Below are 19,615 nucleotides of genomic sequence, written 5' to 3'. Positions count from 1 at the left end.
TTACTGTGCAATAAAAATTTAAATGAGGCTCAATACTTCACAGTCGCATGCTCACAGAAAGGAAAGGCATTATATCGTATAGCCTTAAATAGCAACAAAATGTGAAAAACAGAGGTCATTTTCAGAGTACAGCTAAGATGTTCCTCTTAATTCAGCATTACAGAAGATCAAAAGCCATAAGCCAGAGATAAGAGCTTACAAAAGTTTCAGTCTGCATGGCATGACTGGATTTAATCTGTATTATATGGCCAGACCGCACGGATTTCTGTGAACAAAATCTAACGCTGTGGTGGGTCTGGTTACGTCTACTGATTGTAAATGAAGTGCTTAAGTTACTCAAACCGACGCATCATCATCCCACCCCCAACTGCTCTCACGCCCATCACACGAACTCAAGCCTACATTACGTCACCTTTGACACCAAAATAAACCATGCGGTCTATAAACAGACACACAGAGAGCTCTCGGGTGCGTCTGCGGTTATTTATAGCGATTGCAATAGTCACGATTTTGTCTTTTTTGTAAATGACAAGATGCCTTTACGGTTTGGACTGGCGTGTCAAGTAATGGCTTAAATGAGAAGTCTTGTCATGGGCGATAAAGACTAATAAGTGAGAGAAGTGATTAAAAACGCATTTGGAGAGGCCAAGGGGCTTTTAATGTCACTGCTGCGCTTCACGTTTGTCTTAACGGGAAGTGACTGTAGTCAAAAGGTGTGTGGGAAATGTAAAGATACTATGCAGCTATTAAAGCATTAACCAATCAGGGTATAGTATTTAGTGTGTCCATAGAGAGAGATATAAAATATAATATGGACCGTCCCTAAGCTATTGTACATTATATGCTATATTAATAAACTATACTTGGTCAACTATTCTGTGTGTTTGAGTCTAAAGAGGATGTTTATTGTTTTGAAGGCTGTACATTTGGGAAACACTGTACACAGGAATGCATGTGACTTTATTAAAGGCATCCATAGGGAAGATGTGTTTTATTATATAATGTACAGAAGATCAAATGAAGCGTCTCATTAACGTTTACCCACAGTACTGCCGGGCACTAATGCAAAATTCATGGTTGGGTCACGTGTACGGAGGACATTTGCGCACGACACATTGTTCAATTAAGAACCTCATTTATTATTTATCATGTGGAAAACAATTATTGCTATTGAGGTTTTCTCTATGCTGCAGTGGTTTCACATGCATAGTACTCATAGATGATTTATGGACAATGTTTCACTCAAAACCATTGGGGCTTTGTAATCATTCTCTTACATGCATTGTAAACGTGATAAATATTAATTATTTAAAGCGGTAAAGTTTGGCATAATTATGACAGTGACCTAAGTGGGAAAATCTATCTTTACTTCGATTCTATCCATTTATTTTCTGAACTCGATTGTCCTCTACAACGTCCTACTTTTGAGGGTCTTATTAGTCAATATTAAAGATATCAAGGTTATATTTTCACAGAATCTTCTTTTTTTATGTACAAAACAGTAAATCTCAACAAATGACTTTAGCTGAGTTTTCACAGACTGGATCACATATTGGTTTATGAATATAATTTCCAATGCAATCTCATTGCAATTCGTACATATTTTATGAGATGGCTAATTCGTATTATTTAGTACAACCACATTCATACATTTTCATATGGTTTGATTCCCCTGTGATGTTGGGGTTAGGGGCGGGTTTTTTTATTGTTTTTTATAATAATCCTACATATATTCACTTTATACAAATTAGTCAACTGGTAAAATACGTACGAATTCCTGTGCGAACTAAAAAGTGTTATAACATTACAATCATAAGAACTCTAGCACATGACTGTCCGTGTTGGCAATTTGTATGTATTTTATGAGTTGGCTAAATCGTATTAATTTGCACGACCACATACGTACGTTTTTATACAATTTGCTTTCGTCCCTGGGATGATGGGGTTAGGGGCGAGGTTTCAATGTTTTTTTTTTTATAACAGTCGTACGTATTTACTTTGTATGAATTTATACGAATAAGCCACCTCGTAAAATACGTACAAATTCTTGAGATTAGGCTTAAATTTCTCATATTTATGGTATTTGTGAACCCAAATTCCAGTCCAGACAAACCATTTATGAAAAGTAAAAAAGGGTTATAACATAACAACCATATGAACTCCAGCACATGACTGCCCATGTTGGCAATTCGTATGTATTTTATGAGTTGGCTAAATCGTATTAATTTGCACGAACATATACGTACGTTTTTACACAATTTGCTTTCGCCACTGTGATGATGGGGTTAGGGGCGGGGTTTCAATGTTGTTTTTTTATAGCAATCGTACGTATTTACTTTGTAAGAATTCATACGAATTAGCCACCTCGTAAAATACGTACGAAATCCTGAGATTAGGCTTGAATTTCTCATATTTCTGGTATTTGTGAACACTATTTCCAGTCCAAACAGATCATTTATGAAAAGTAAAAAAGGGTTATACATAATCACTTCAGCACATAACTGTCCATGTTGGCAATTCGTTTGTAATTTACAAGATGGCTTATTTGTACGACCACATTCTTACGTTTTTATACGATTTCGTTTCGCCCCTGTGATGATGTGGTTAGGGGCGGAAATTTCATTGTTGTTTTTTATAACAGTCGTACGTATTTACTTTGTATGAATTTATACGAATTAGCCACCTCGTAAAATACGTACAAATTCTTGAGATAAGGCTTAAATTTCTCAGATTTATGGTATTTGTCAACACTAATTCCAGTCCAAACACACCATTTATGAAAAATAAAAAATGGTTATAACATCATAAACATAAGCACTTCAGGCCATAACTGCCCATGTTGGCAATTTGTACGTATTTTACAATATGCCAAATTCGTACGTGTTTATATGATTTATACAAATGAGCCAACATTAAATACGTACAAATTCTTGTGAAAACTAAAAAAGGATTATAACATCACAACCATAAGAACTCTAGCACATGGCTGCCCGTGTTGGCACTTCGTATGTATTTTATGATTTGGCTAAATCGCATTAATTTGCACGACCACATACGTACGTTTTTATAAAATTTGCTTTCGTCCCTGGGATGATGGGGTTAGGGGCGGGGTTTCAATGTTGTTTTTTTATAGCAATCGTACGTATTTACTTTGTAAGAATTCATATGAATTAGCCACCTCGTAAAATACGTACGAAATCCTGAGATTAGGCTTGAATTTCTCATATTTCTGGTATTTGTGAACACTATTTCCAGTCCAAACAGATCATTTATGAAAAGTAAAAAAGGGTTATACATAATCACTTCAGCACATAACTGTCCATGTTGGCAATTCGTTTGTAATTTACAAGATGGCTTATTTGTACGACCACATTCTTACGTTTTTATACGATTTCGTTTCGCCCCTGTGATGATGTGTTTAGGGGCGGAAATTTCATTGTTGTTTTTTATAACAGTCGTACGTATTTACTTTGAATGAATTTATACGAAGTAGCCACCTCGTAAAATACGTACAAATTCTTGAGATTAGGCTTAAATTTCTCCTATTTATGGTATTTGTGAACACTAATTCCAGTCCAAAACACAGCATTTATGAAAAGTAAAAAAGGGTTATAACATCATAAACATAAGCACTTCAGCACATAACTGCCCATGTTGGCAATTTGTACGTATTTTACAATATGCCAAATTCGTATGTGTTTATATGATTTATACAAATGAGCCAAGTGGGAAAATATGTACAAATTCTTATGAAAACTAAAAAAGGGTTATAACATCACAACCATATGAACTCTAGCACATGACTGCCCGTGTTGGCAATTCGTATGTATTTTATGAGTTGGCTAAATCGTATTAATTGGCACGACCACACATACGTACGTTTTTATACAATTTGCTTTCCCCACTGTGATGATGGGGTTAGGGGTGGGGTTTCAATGTTGTTTTTTTACAAAAATCGTACGTATTTACTTTGTACGAATTCATACGAATTAGCCACCTTGTAAAATACGTACGAAATCCTGAGATTAGGCTTGAATTTCTCATATTTCTGGTATTTGTGAACACTATTTCCAGTCCAAACAGATCATTTATGAAAAGTAAAAAAGGGTTGGCAATTCGAACATATTTTATGAGATGGCCAATTCGTATTAATTTGTATGACCAAATTCGTACGTGTTTACACAATTTGCTTTCACCCCTGTGATGATGGGGTTTCATACTGTACGAATTATCCAACTCGTAAAATACATACGAATTCCTGTGAGATTAGGCTTGAATTTCTCAGTTTTTGGTATTTGTGAACACTATTTCTAGTCCAAACAGACCATTTATGAGAAGTCAAAAAGGGTTATAATCACAAACATAAGCACTTCAGCACATGACTGCCCATGTTGGCAATTCGTATGTATTTTACAATATGGCAAATTTGTACGACCATATTTGTATGTGTTTATACGATTTGCTTTCGCCCCTTTGATGTTGGGGTAAGTGGCGGTGTTTCAGTATTGTTTTTTTATAACAATCATACATATTCACTTCAAACAAATTAGCCACTTGGTAAAATACGTATGAACTAAAAAAGGGTTATAACATCACAACCATAAGCACTTTAGCACAAAACTGCCCAGGTTGACATATTAACACCTTTTAGTTTGGTATATGACAGCGTGACCCGGCCCTTATTAGCAATAGTGTGAACACCGCTGGTGCTCAGAGGTTAGCAATTATAAAGAGGAAATCTACATAAAGAAATCTTAAAGATACTGTAGCACCTTTCAATGCCTTTCAATTAAATGAGTTACACTGTGGTTTAAAGTTACAATGAATTGTGCCCTGCTGAGGTAGGCACGTCGAGCTCCCTGAACACCTCTGTTAACCTACCTGATGGCTAAATTAACCCGACAGCACAGTCGGCGTTTCTTCTGCATGCTCGGACTCAATGTCCCAATTAGCAAACCCCCCACCGGGGCATTATACCTTTTCTTTCCTTCACCCATCTAAATCCTGAATTACTAAACAGCAGGGCCACCGCTTCCCTGTGGGACCCCCGTCGGCGCACTGGGAAAAGACAGCGCCGGGAATCTTTGCTCAGTTTTCATCTGCATTGATTTTTTAGGGAGGAAAAGTGGTGCAGAGGTAAACACGGAGGTCACTGATTCAAAGTCACACAAAGACTTTGAGAAAGGTACTTCAGGAGAAAAAAATGCACCTTGATAAAAAGTACATAAGATGGAGTCTGAGTACAATGATGGAAAAATAAAACACTCAAATCCATGAGTGATTTCCTGATTATTTCTGTTGTTTCCTTTAGTTTCTATATTTATTGGAAAAAGCCCAGGGGACGACTGCGGATGAAAAATGATGCAGTCATGATATCATTTTCTGAGAGTCATATGAGCTATACGTCTCTACCATCTTAGAAACCCTTCACATATGACTCAATAACTGGTATGATAAATGGTAATTTTTCGGATAATGAATTCTTGTGCATACTCTGTACTGCAATATTGCATCTTATGGATTCAGTAGTGGTGGGCAGGCACAGTTTGACTGAAGGAACAATGACACATCCAATAACCAAGTCATGCTGGAATTGCCATATTTAAAAGATGCACATAATGGCATCGTATTGTTGAATTTACCAATACGAAACAGGTTTGATTGTTTATTTCTACACCATTCTAGGATCTATGGCTATATTCATGGGGAAAACTGGTTAATACACCCATAAGCTGGGGGAGGATAATTTGGCATCTCCACACAGAAAGACCACCCAGCCGAGACATAAACCAAGGACCTTCTTGATGTAAGGCACTGGGCAACTATGCCACCTAGCCCTGGGTGAGTAATGCCCATTCAAATTACAAGCAACACACAGCAACAATGTGACACGATCCCATTTATTGTAATGGAAAGCTGGTTTACAAATAATAAATTAACACAAATGACAAGTCACTGTTGGTGATCAAATGTGGTACAAAATTAAGAAAAGTTAACCTTTATGCAAATGGCGAGCAACTTTCGGGACTACTAATAAGAGTGAAGCAGTGGAGTTCACGTCATCCGCCTCTCGACAGTTAATGGAGTGGACGATACTCATTTGTTTATGACAACCAGAATTTGAAACGCCTCCTAATGACCTCATTAAAAGAGACGGGCGACACACAGCAACAAAGTTGCTTTTAATGTGTACGTACCTTAAGGGGGGATCAATTAAAGAATTGAAAAGCAAACTAAATGGTATGGGGTAATTAAATTTTACTTGTAAATGTTGACTATTCAAATTACTGTTAATGAAGAAAATCTATAAAGCCCATTAATAAATAGGGGAGGGCGGGGCACAACCTAACGCTTTTTGGTTTTGGCTCAATGATTCAAAAAATATTTAAGTTTTATTCATAATATTTTTACACAAGCAACTTAAAAAAGTACTTAAAATTCTTGGACAATTACACCAAACGTGACAGAAGTGCAAACGTTACAACTTACCCCATAGGTGGGGTTAATTGTAACAGGCAGGGGGGTAGTTGTAACACTTGCTAAAAATTAAGTTTGCAGGCAAATATCAATACTATTTTGTCTATATACTTGAAGTGGATATTGTTTATATATCTGTCTATAATAGACCGGTATCCACACTGTATTCATTCATTCAGCCCTTTTCTAACAATAGTTCAATTATAAATGGATACAAATGTCTAAATATGTGAGAAAAAGCAGCACCATTATTACAAATTTTTTTTTATATGTAACCCAGTCTGTAATAATCATACTACATTTCAAAAATCAAATTCTGAGAAAATGAGCATCAAAGTCTGATTTATCCATTAATTTCATTATGATTTTAATCTTTGACGTGACCTTATTCAATCAATATTAAAGATATTAACAAAAATAAATTTGACACACAATTTTAGATAAGTCAGGCACATTTATTTTGTTGGCAGCCAGCAGTCATTTAAAACAACAGCAAGAATTACGCTAACGTTAGCGGTTTTCATATCGTAAGTGCTGAGGGGTTAGTTGTAACACAACGTTACAATTAACTCCACTGGGTCAAAATATTTTCAAACCCACCAAAAAAGTTGCTAAGAGCTGCAGACATATTTCAAAACGATGCTATGTTTTAGTCAACAAGACACTGATTAATATGACATAGCATTGGATTTGGTATCTTACACACCCAACTTAGAAATTTACTTACATGCCACCAAAACACTCGTTCATCCATAACTCTCTCGAAAAACATACATTTCCAACAATTTGCGGGAGATCATCTTTTGGCAGTGTGAAAAAATACCAGAAAAACAAAACGCTCAACCTTGTGCAACAATGTAAACAGTCCATGTTACAACTAACCCTGTGTTTGCCCCGTGCACCCTTACTACTCAATAGTCAACTATATTTTCAATAATTCTCTTTGGCTTTACAAGAGAAATAAAATATGACAAAAAGCAACGATTACAATGCTACACCTAAGGCAAACCCTTTACGTTTCATTTTGTTGTATTAGTAATTGAAAAGTATAAAAGAAACATCCTTTCCTTTGGAACAGACTTCATACTGGGAACAATTCAACAATGCCTTGAAATGCATCCTATGTAGGTAGCTCACTACATTTTTAAACAGAAAATGTGTACTTGAAAAGTTCTCATCCACTGTTTTTGTATTTTTAAAGAGAAAGGCAGAAGCCCTGGGGCTGGTATTTTAAATCAGTGCCACAGGGGCCAATTTCAACCTCCTATCGCTTTTGACTGCAGTGAACCCCCATCGGCTTTGACCTCTTCTGCCGCTCAGACAGCAAAGACAGGAGAGAGATAGAGATACGGTTACAGGAACTGACATAATTGTGCTCCAAATATGCACATACTTTTTTTATAAGCATTCAATCTTTTATGACCAAAGATATATATTGTTTTCTTGGATGCACAAGAGCGTCTGCATGCTCCCTTTTTTCTTTCGGTTGAAGAAAATAGTTTTTTTCTGATAAACCAGACACGACTTTGACTGTCATTTTCTCTGTAATTATCAGCAAGCATCATTAATTTGTCAGAAATGTTGCATTCAAAATAGCCAAAGGTTTTGCAACATTTCAACAAGACCTGAATGTCAATGATGCCCGGTAAAGCCTTCAAGAGGCCAGGGGGTGCTGTATCTCCCCTTAAAGTTAGATTAAGCCCCGTGGCACAATTCTTGCATAACTGCCATATCAATCTCCACCACCAAACACTGTTATCTAATGTGATGTCAAGGCTCAGACAAATGTGCATTGAGATTTGCACATGCCAATGAATGATGATCTTTGCATGTGCTTTTAAAGCAAATAAATAATGTGAGCAAAAATCCTAAAATAGTGTAACCCACGTCATCTTGCACTAATAAAGCCTAGTGCGTTTACCATCACACACAAAAAAAACGTTGACATTTTATCGTTCATTTTTGCACCAGCATGTTATGTGGCGGAGAACAGCGTGCCATCTGCTCTGATTAGCCAAACATTTCCCATTTGTTAAAGGTCAGGTATGAAATGTACTGCTCATAGCTTCTAAGCTTTTATTTTGAAAAACATGATCTTAACTATCAATTATTCTGCTTTGAATAGTGCAGTATTTTCACCCTGTCTGTTTAACCCAGGTCTCATTATGTAATTGTGAAATTTGGAGCATTGAATTTTAACTTCACTCAATGATTTTAATCTTTGATATGACCTTACTCAGTCAATATTATAAATATAAAGGTTTTTATTGTGTAAGGTGATTTTATGTAGAAAACAGTAAATCACAAAAAAAAAATATTTTTAAGAATTTTTGTAACCAAACCGTTCATGAGCCCCATTTACTTCCATAGAATTCTTTTATCCTACTATGGAAGTAAATGGGGCTCATGATCGGTTTGGTTACAAACATTCCTCAGAATATCTTCTTTCGTGTTCAACAGAACAAAGAAATGTATACAGGTTTGTAACTACATGAAAGTGAGTAAATGATGACAGAATAAACATTTTAAAGGGATAGTTCACCTTAAAGGTGCAGTGTGTAATTTTTTAAAGGATCTCTTGACAGAAATGCAAAATAATATACAACACTATATTATCAGGGGTGTATAAAGACCTTTCATAATAAACTGTTATGTGTTTATTACTTAAGAATGAGACGTTTTTATCTACATACACCGAGGGTCCCCTTACATGGAAGTCGCCATTTTGGGCTGCCTTGTTTCTACAGAAGCCCTTAACGGACAATTTTTTTACTAAGTTGTCTCCGACGATGATATGTTTGTCCAGTGGAGGCTAACGTAGCCTCTCTATGTGTTTCAAAAGTGAGGGGTGAGCAGTGGACTGAGCCATTGGTTGCAATTCGCAACCTTACCACTAGATGTCACTGAAAATTACACACTGCACCTTTAAAATGAAAATTCTGTCATCATTTACTCATCCTCATGTTGTTTTAAATCTGTCTGAATTTCTTTTTTCTGATGAACACAAAAGAAGATATTTTGAGAAATGATGGTAAACACACAGCAGATAGTGACCATTGACTTCCATAGTAGGAATAAAAAATATGATGAAATTTAAAGGTGCAGTGTGTACATTTTAGAAGGATCTTTAGACAGCAATGCAATAAAATATAGATAACTGTGTTTTGAGTGTTGTATAAAGACCTTACAAAATAAACTATTGTTTTTATTACCTTAGAATAAGATGTTTTTATCTACACACACAGTGGGTCCCCCTACATGGAAGCCGCCATTTTGTGCCTTCATGTTTCTACAGTAGCCCAAAACGGACAAACTTTTCTATAGAGTGCGTTTGTCACATCGTTGTCTCAAACGATGACATGTTTGTTCTGTGATGGCTACCATAGCTTGCCACTAAAATCTACACACTGCACCTTTAATGCGTACCGTCAACTGTGTGCTAACCAACATTTATCAAAATATTTTCTTCATCATTTATATATGTATAATATATATAATATATAATCATTTATATATGTATATATATATATATATATATATATATATATGTATATATATATATATGTATATATATATATATATATATATATATATATATATATATATATATATATATATGTATATATATATATGTATATATATATATGTATATATATATATATATATATATATATATATATATATATATATATATATATATATATATATAATACTTCCAAGATATTTTTTTCCTACTATGGAAATTAATGGTCACTATCTGCTGTGTGTTTACTATCATTTCTCAAAATATCTTCTTTTGTGTTCATCAGAACAAAGAAATGTATACAGGTTTGTAACAACATGAGATTGAGTAAATGAATTTTAATTTTAGGGTGAACTATCCCTTTAATCTTCCAGATTTCAGACTTTCACATTTGATAAAACATGTAAATATAAAATTTTAAATGTAAAAATGTATATGCAAATGACCAACATTTGCAAACAACCCAAGGGAACAACTCAAGTCATTTGTTATTTTGTAGGCAGGCAAATATGAATTAAAGTTCACTTTTTTACTCATGTTGGCAATTCTTGAGCTGTCTTTAGTAAAATGAAAGTAAGGAACAGATTGAAGAAATGTTTTGAATACTTACAACCATACCGTTTAGCGACACCCAGCAATCCGGAGGGAAGTCTTGCAGAAGGGGAACAAGGAACTGCAGGCATCCGTCCCAGTGACATAACAACAACATCATGCCTATCAGATTAAAGATTCTTACCACTGCACTCGCCAAGTCATACGTCATGTGGAAAATCTGTAGGAAAAACAAACAAAAAAGAAAAGAGTTAGCTGTTTTATTTATTTATTATTCTCGTTTCATATTCTCAATCTACTGGAACGCACAATTTTCATGATCTGGCAGTTTCTGATAAATAAAAACAAGCCCTGCCCTTTTCATGCTGCTTCATTAAGAAATACATCACATTATAGGAGTAAAATGGATTTTAAAGACATTCAAGACAAGATTAAACTGCATTTATCTTAAATAATGGGACATTTATGATATTGAATTTGATTGTGGGTTGAAAAATTATTAAACATCAGCAATTTATTGAATCATAACAATGTGAAATCGTTTATGCTATAATATCATTCAATTATATTTTACTCTCACTTACATAAACAGTTTACCAGCCTTGAAAGACATTTTTATGCAAAATAATGCATAAGTGATGAATCGTACACAACAATTTTATGGACATTTATTATGGGTCAATTTGGATTTCATCTCAAAAAAAGGGAAAATTAGATACTCATATTTCCATCATTGTTTAATAAAATAACCCACATAGTCTTGTATTTGAATTGCCTTGTAGATAGCACAGCTCAAAATGTCATGTCTGTTTCAACTCCTCGTCGATTCCAAATGCTAATAATGCAGCGTGGATGGAGAGAAGATCGCGAGAAGACAGCGTGATGATGATTCACTACCCCGGAGGTTTCAGAGACACGCGAGTAGAGATGATGCGCTATCCATCTCCACCCACTAAAAGCCTTGATATGCAACGGCACTGCATCAATAAAAGTGCAATGAAAAGGGCTGTTCCAAAGTCTTACATCAGTTCAGAGAATGCTACTTTATATAGCTTGCAAGGTGCAGTTTTAAAGAAGTACATTTGTTTAATTTAAAGAAAACCTTTGTGCACAATGCAGTTTCTGTAACTCAGCTAGCATTGTGTGCAGTACGTGTGCGCATGGGTTTGATCCCCAGGGATTACACATACTGATCAAATGTATGGCTTGCAATGCACTGTAAGACATAAATGTGTAGTGATACAGTCAGAAGCCAAGAAAAATATAAAGACATACAACCAGTGTTTCTGTAGATTAAAGGCGGGGTGCATGATTTATGTGGAAAGTTGGGCTGACTCCCAAAACACACTTGTAGCCAATCAGCAGTAAGGGGTGTGTCTACTAACCGACATCATTGCCTGGTTTTTTTTACACGGGTATTTTTATAACCATGACTTTTTTTACACGGTTCGGCCATTCACCCACGCGAAAACACAGTATCAGGGCACTGAAACCGAACATTTTTGAAAACCCCTTTAAGAAACGCTGGTTGCCGTGTTGTCTTGTAGACACTAAAACCGTGTTTTTTTCCTTGCGACGTCACTTTGTTAGGCTTCTGATTAGCCAAGGTGGCTTTACAGTTTGGGTTATATCGCCGCCTGCTGGTGTGGCATGTTCTTGACAGTGCTTGATAGCAGGTTTTTGCTTTTTCCTGAGGATGGAGATTTCTTTTAAACTGAGCATGTGTGGACGGGTTTTTTGGAGGAAAAACTCTGGTTATAAAAATACCCGTGCAGCCTAGGCCTATGAAGGCCCAGATTCTATTTTGGGTAGGGGCGTGTTTGTTTAGGTGATTTCAAATGTCAACATTGGCCTTCAGAGATCACGCACCCTGCCTTTAACTCTTTCACCGCCAGCGTTTTTTTAAAAAGTTGGCAGCCAGCGCCAGCGTTTTTCATGATTATCACCAAAGTTTATTGCCTTCCAGAAAATGTTCTTCTTTAAATATATAAATATGCAATATACCAAATGAAAGAACAGACCCTCTGCTTTCAAAAAAAAAAAAAAAAAACGTTTCATCCTACCTTCAGTGGTTCTTTTGCAATCAGCTTTTGAATATGGGTAGGTTTCTGCAAAAACACCACATTTTGAGCAAAAAGCAGAAATACCATTTTTGTGACGGACTTTTTATAGAGATCCCATTCAGAGCGATCTTTAAAACAGACACGGACATGCAGCCACTTGCCATAGGGCAATACTTCCGGGTTTAAAAAGTTGCGGAAGGGTTTAATAGCGGTATTGCGGAAAGACGGAAAATCTCGTCATTGGCATTGGGAAGCGTTTTCTCTTAATTGACGAGATATCTTGTCAATGGCGGTGAAAGAGTTAACAGGTAGAGATTTGCCTTAGCAGGGCAAATGTCATGTGTTCGAATCCCAGGGAACATACATACTTTTTATACATAATTATAATGAATATGTATGAATTAAATGCATAGCATTTGCTTAGGACAAACACATCTGCAAAAAGCATAATCTAGATACCACAAAAAAAGTGTGCATGACCTCAAATGACATGCAGCCGATTGGTCAATTGGTCTTAATGCAAACTGCACTGTAAGCTGGCACAACAGAGACGCGGATAAGTGAAAGAGCTTTGAATTTCTAAGAAATCAATTTAGGCCTGGCAAGAATAAAGCAAATATCAATTTTAAATGCAGGAAAATAATAATGCAGGCTGTGTGTGCATGTGTGAGAGAGATAGAGAGAGAGAGAGATACTGTATACATATTTGCTCTTTAACATTTGTTTGCTTCTAACACTTCAGGTGCATAAAATCAATGCTAATTCATTTGCTTGCCCTAAAGTGTCAAATATTGAACTTGTATATTCCATTAAAAAAGACCACAAATTATGCAGCACACTTTAATAACCTGCAATCCACCCCGAAGTACACAAACATCTATGTGCACCAATATGCACCTGAGTAACCTATCTGCTTTAAATTTGTTTACAAACATTTAATAACATTTCAAACAAGCACGGACTTGCATACTTCTCTAAGTACAAAAAATACTACAGGCACGGCAAAAACGCTTTAAAATATCCAATGTCCAGAACACATTTGCTACTCAATATTATTTAAATAATCCATATATGCAATTTCAATCATGACAATAAATATTAAATCCTATCAATGTTTAAGGTACAGGTTAGCCTGTTTCACTTGACATGAGTAAAGAGACAAAACCCATAGGGCTTTATAATCAGACTCGGGTTATAATAAAATGCAGTGGTCATCGTAAGAAGACATTACGGGCTGAAGGGTTTTTACGCCGCTACCTCAGAACAAAGGCGATCTCTCCTGAATGCTTTCATTGTGCAAGATTGGTAATTCAACCATTCCTCATTTGCATTAAAAACCCATTAAATCCAAACATATCTCTGTTTCTTTTCTATCCCAGTCTGATATTATTATACATCCCTGGCTGGAGAAACTTAATACTTCGGAAAGAGATCTCGACTAATGTTTTCCAGCTTCACCGGTCGCTGGCTTTGCACGATAAACCCCCTATTGCCGAAATATTTCCCATGCCAAATTAAAGTAGAATTTAAAGGTGGATGTAATTGTTATCTATTTTTAAGCCGAGAGGTTTGCTTTAGCACTCGACAAATGCACGTGTATACTTAATGGCATTTTAACGTCCGGTTATGATATTGGACCTCTCACTACGATGATGGGTACAGTAAATCATTTTATGCTTGACAAAATCCACTTTAAGCCATGGTGACCTTTTGTGGGCTCACACACTATTTTTGACTTACTGTGAAGATCCAGAATGTCACTGTGGATTAACAGAACAGATTGCCGAAGTTGTATCTCGTCTTTGACACTTAGGAACTTCAGGAATGTGATAAAGCTTTCTTCAAATACTGTATGTACAGGCTGTTTTGGCTGTGTTTCTTCATTTTGTTAATGAGAAAGGGTCATGCTTGTATTAGCCTGACATCCATACTCAAGACTTCATGAAGATACATTTTCTGTTACATTTATAGTTCAGTGATGTACGAGATTTTAAGAGTAATCTAAAGTACTACAAAGTCTAGAACAGAAGTAAAATGCAGAATATAACAACTGTATCCGGTGTTGCATCCAGTGTTTATCTGGTGTAACCACAACTAAAAATGAATTACACCAATATTACTGCAAAATGTCAATCTCATCAAACTCTGATAGATAAAGTCTTGTTAAGAAAACCACATAGCAGCATTTTACATTTGAACCCAGTCGACAGTCACTTGTGAGGTCAAGTACTTACTGGGTGTAAGGTCAAGTATATTGTCAAAATGAATTAACCTTCAAAACCAGGCCCTGAAGTAATGCTGTATGCTGCATAAAAACATAGCATTGCATGCGTATTGGTTTTCCGAGTCCTTTAAAATACACCTCATGGGACAGACACTCAATCCTAGAAGTGCTGACATGGGAAAGACCCTCAATGACAGAAACAATCCATTTGGGAGTCAATATTTACCTACCCAGTCTCACAAAGTTTCGTGATATAGTCACGTATTTTTTTTATTCTTTTTTCGTGCTATTATCACGAAATTTCGTGTTTTTTCGTGATCGTATAACAAATTCCTGTTTTCGTGTGATTATCACGTATTGGTTACTCAACTGCTTTTTCCTATTTTTAAACCATTGTCGCTTCGGTTTAGGGTTAGATTTGGTGCTTGCATTAGAATGTCACTTTATATATTGGTTTATACTATTTTTTCTGATTTATTTTTTTATATGTCGCCTGGCGTTAGGGTTAGAGTTGGGTTTGGTTAGGGATGTCATTTTATGTAAATCTAACCCTAAACCGAAGCGACAATGGTAAGAAAATAGGACAAAACAGTTGAGTAACCAATACGTGATAATCACACGAAAACAGGAATTCGTTATACGATCACAAAAAAAACACAAAATTTCGTGATAATAGCACGAAAAAAGAATCAAAAAAATACGTGACTATATAACGAAATTTCGTGAGACTGGGCTGTATTTACACACATTTATTCAGATTAACACAAACCTATTTTACTGTATGGCTTATGTAGGCTGCAACCAAAATCGCATACTGTGACAGTAGGTACTGAATTATATGAGTACCTCATCGACTCATCGATAGATTAAAACAGTAGGTCTATACAGTATGAATATGGATAGTATGAATGAAATCGGACGTGCTGCATCCGCCATGTTGAAACATCACGTGACATAGATTGTCATAGCAACAAGTTAACCTCATTCCCCACCAGACATTTTTTGAAAGTTTATATATATATATATATATATATATATATATATATATATATATATATATATATATATTTTTTTTTTTTTTTTTTTTGCAAAAAGCTGAAATAATTGCTTTTTTGTGAAAGAATTTTGTTAGAGATCAGATTCAGAACGATTATCAAAACATACACGTAGTGTAAAATTAATAAATATTGTTTTGCTTCAGTTTTTTATAAATTGGATAATCACAGTTTTACAGATAACCATAAAACTAATCAGGAACACGTTTTTTTCATGCTAATGTTTTCTCTTAATTGACGAGATAACTCATCAATGACGGGGAAAGCGTTAAGCACAAGGGACAGCTGTTTAATATACGTATTTGCATTTAAATAGAGCCGTGTTACCGCTTTCAGACATTATTTAATAAAACAACGCCACTTTTCCGTTGAATAACTCCTCTCCTGGGGGTTGACGGGATAGTGTCCATCGGATGAACACTTTGGGATCTTGCCAGAAGTAGTAGGTCATCCGGGTACTTTCACATACTGTTATTACAAATATTACTATGAATTCAGACAAACTCTCAAACTCTCATTTCCTACTGCTTTCGCCTACTATATGGTATTGAAGAAGGCGGTTTCGGACCCAGCGATAGGCTTAGCCACAGACGTCATGCCCACAGACCAATGGCTAAATGTGTGATGCATACGGCACACCTACTTGAAAACACTTCAGCAGATGCAATACATATACAGGATTTTCAGGAGAAATATGTGATGCATTCTTTAATGGTCCGCCGGAAAACAACACAAAGTCGTCTGATCGAAGAAGAAAGCTGTCATCGTTACAATGTTTCATCCAGATCGAATAAACGCTGCATTTTTAAAAGTATGCGAGATTCATGACATAAACTGTAGAGATGTTTGTGAATGAATGATTTGGTTGAACACCAGTTTGCTAGTTGTAGACAAATCCACGCCTCTTGAAACAGCACAAAGCAAAATGTGATTGGTTGCTTTGGCAGTCCAGCACTGACAATTGTGCTTTTTTCAGCTGATTAAAACATAATAATGACAAAAGTCTCATAACACAGTGTTCAGTACAAATTGGGCTACAATAGCATGTGAGCCACATGTATTTACATATGAAAAATGTTTATGCATGGTTTTTGAAAAAGCTAAATTGAAATGATATTCAAAATGGTCATGTTTAAAGGTGCTCTATGTTGCTTTAAAAATACATTATATACGTTTTAGTCCCATGGAGTGAGGTGCGGTTTAGGATGATTCAATACCTGAAAGGTTGGTGAAATCACAATCCAGTTATTCCCATTTTACCTTTAAACAAGGCAATTAACTCTGGGTTAGACTATATGTGACTCTATATAAAACACATACCTAAATATAATCAATTTGGCCATATAGAGTAATCAAATAATAGCTTAAAGCCATTTTTAATTAGTTCAGTTTACATCGCGTGTTGAAAAGAGGCGTGCAAAAACGTTCCCCTGAAGCTTGAGTCCTGATCGCTAACATACAACAGTGTTGTATAGAGGTCAGGCATGATCTGAATGCTAACCAACAGAGACCCGACTGATGCTCAAGGTTATTGGTAAAAGGGCACACAGCACTTAAAAGATCAGACCTCCACGCCAGAGAGTCAGATATCTCCTATCGGCCTTTGCAACAGACACGAAAAGACACATATTTTTAATGAACACGGTCCAGACATGTTCATCAGTGTTATAAATCTAAATGGCTTTGCTAACTCTTTATATTAAAGTGTCCAGGTTACATGTATTGCAAATTCATACTAACTACTAGATCTAGATATTTTCAAACACATGAATGCAAAACGCACTTTCACAATGATGGGGTATTGAGGGTTGTTGCCAGGGTGTTGTTATGCATTTTCAAAATATTGTATTGATCCAACTCCAAAGCCTAACTCCAAGTCTTTACGGTCGCCGTGATTTCACCAAGTAAGATGTGATCCTGGATCAATATTTTTTGCTGATCCTGGATCAACGTTTTAATCAAAGATACACCAACCTACCCTTAACTCAAACCCTAACCATTTTTAAACCCTCAAATTAGTGTGAAATAATAGTGTGAGGAGTATTTCTTAAAAGACCCTAACCCAAGCCTAAATCTAACATGCACACTAATCTTAATCCTGCAATCTGATTGGTTAATGAAAGCTCACTCGGGCAAAGTGAAGCTCACAAACCCTTTCATGCCAGGAACAGCATGCAATGCGCATGTTAATGTGAAACTATGATGATAATAATAATACCTATCGCCAACTATCATCATGAAAGCACGCTATTAGCGATATGGGTAACACTTTATTTCGATAGTCCACTTTAGACATTTAACTAATTATAAGTAACTTTGCAACTACTTATCAACTACCAATCTTTAGATAATTAGTAAACTGTCTGCTTAATATCTACTAACACTTTATTGTGATGATATCTCAACAGACTTTCAACTGACTATAAGTATCTTTGCAGGTGCATGTCAACTTATTCCACTAACCCAAACCTCTTCCCTAACCCCAACCCTTACAGTCTACTAATACTCTAATGACAGTTAGTTGACGTATAGTTGCAAATTATTGAAAGTTAGTTTACATGTAGTTGCAAAGTTGTTTATAGTTAGTAGAATGTCTAAAGTGGACTATCAAAATAAAGTGTAACCGCAATATGTCTGACAACCGCCGATACACGATACTATCGTCTATCCGCACAACCCTATTCTGGGTTTAACCCGGGTACTCCGATTTCCTCCCACAGGCCAAAACATGCAGGTTAGGTGAATTGGAGATGTCCTTCCCCAATGTGGGTTACATGGATTAAATTGTGTTTCGCCATGAATGTAGCCGTAGATGCTGGAATGATGTGAAGAACAAATAAACAAACAAATAATATCAGCGTGCAGCTGGAGAAGAGCAGATGGAAACACCAATGGAGTTGGAGACTGTAAAAATGACAATAATAATAAGGGAAACTAAACATGGAAGAGAGAACAGAATGGCAAAGGTGGCCTAAGGCGCTGTACATTAACTTACTGTCAATAATTCTCCAGCTCTCTCTGCCTCACAAAATTCTCTCGGAGAGATGTTTGCAGGCGGATTCCTTTAGTAACGTGTCTTGATTGTGTATCAGTCTCTGTTACATGTCTCTATGTTGACGCACTTACTAGATTAATCTTTCTTTAAAACTCCAATTCTGATACTTAATTGTATTTGTCTCAAGCATTTGTATGAACCTCCTGAGCTCTTGGAAGAGGTACATATGCTCTACAAACAACAACAACAACATTGTATTACCGTGGTACCCATTTTGATTGTATCAACAAACTATGGATATTATTGCAAAAGACATACTGTAGGAGTTTTAACCTCCCATTATTCTCTCTGCTTGACCTCCTTCTATGCAATCCTTCTCTCTCTCTCTCTTCTCCCACAGCTGTCTCTGGGACCGTCTCAGGCAATGATACAGTAAAGGCCTCTGTAACTCTATTAATCTGCCTGTGAGCGAGATACTGTAGTGGCGTACAGTGCGCTAGGGCTAAAATTAGCCGACGGCTGTGCGGCCTGATGTTTCGCAGCTCTCTGACCCTCCGTCACCATTCCAGTGCTATCTCACTGCATACCCCCATACACACAAATACCTAAAGACTACATATATACTCATATATACTCATATACTCATTAACACACTATGCACTTTATAAAAAGGTTACACTTTATTTCGATAGTCCACTTTGTGCATTCTATTAAGTTTGCAAGTAC

General features: G+C 36.0%; 1 protein-coding gene across 3 annotated transcripts in view; it reads right to left on the bottom strand.

Moving 5' to 3' along the window:
- hcn1 (hyperpolarization activated cyclic nucleotide-gated potassium channel 1) overlaps positions 1 to 19,615 on the bottom strand; it is a 119,056-nt gene that overhangs the window by 51,071 nt on the left and 48,370 nt on the right. For 2 of the 3 annotated variants that reach the window (XM_065243976.2, XM_065243974.1), the window contains exon 3: positions 10,611 to 10,772. In XM_065243976.2, the coding sequence (XP_065100048.1) occupies positions 10,611 to 10,772 (162 nt within the window). The remainder of the gene's footprint in view (positions 1 to 10,610; positions 10,773 to 19,615) is intronic. The other variant, XM_065243975.1, reaches the window with a different exon arrangement.

Source organism: Paramisgurnus dabryanus, chromosome 18 (genome assembly GCF_030506205.2).
Source record: "Paramisgurnus dabryanus chromosome 18, PD_genome_1.1, whole genome shotgun sequence".
In the NCBI taxonomy this organism is placed as follows: domain Eukaryota; kingdom Metazoa; phylum Chordata; class Actinopteri; order Cypriniformes; family Cobitidae; genus Paramisgurnus; species Paramisgurnus dabryanus.
Note: the sequence above shows the minus strand (reverse complement) of the source record. Positions and strands in the feature narration are given on the sequence as shown.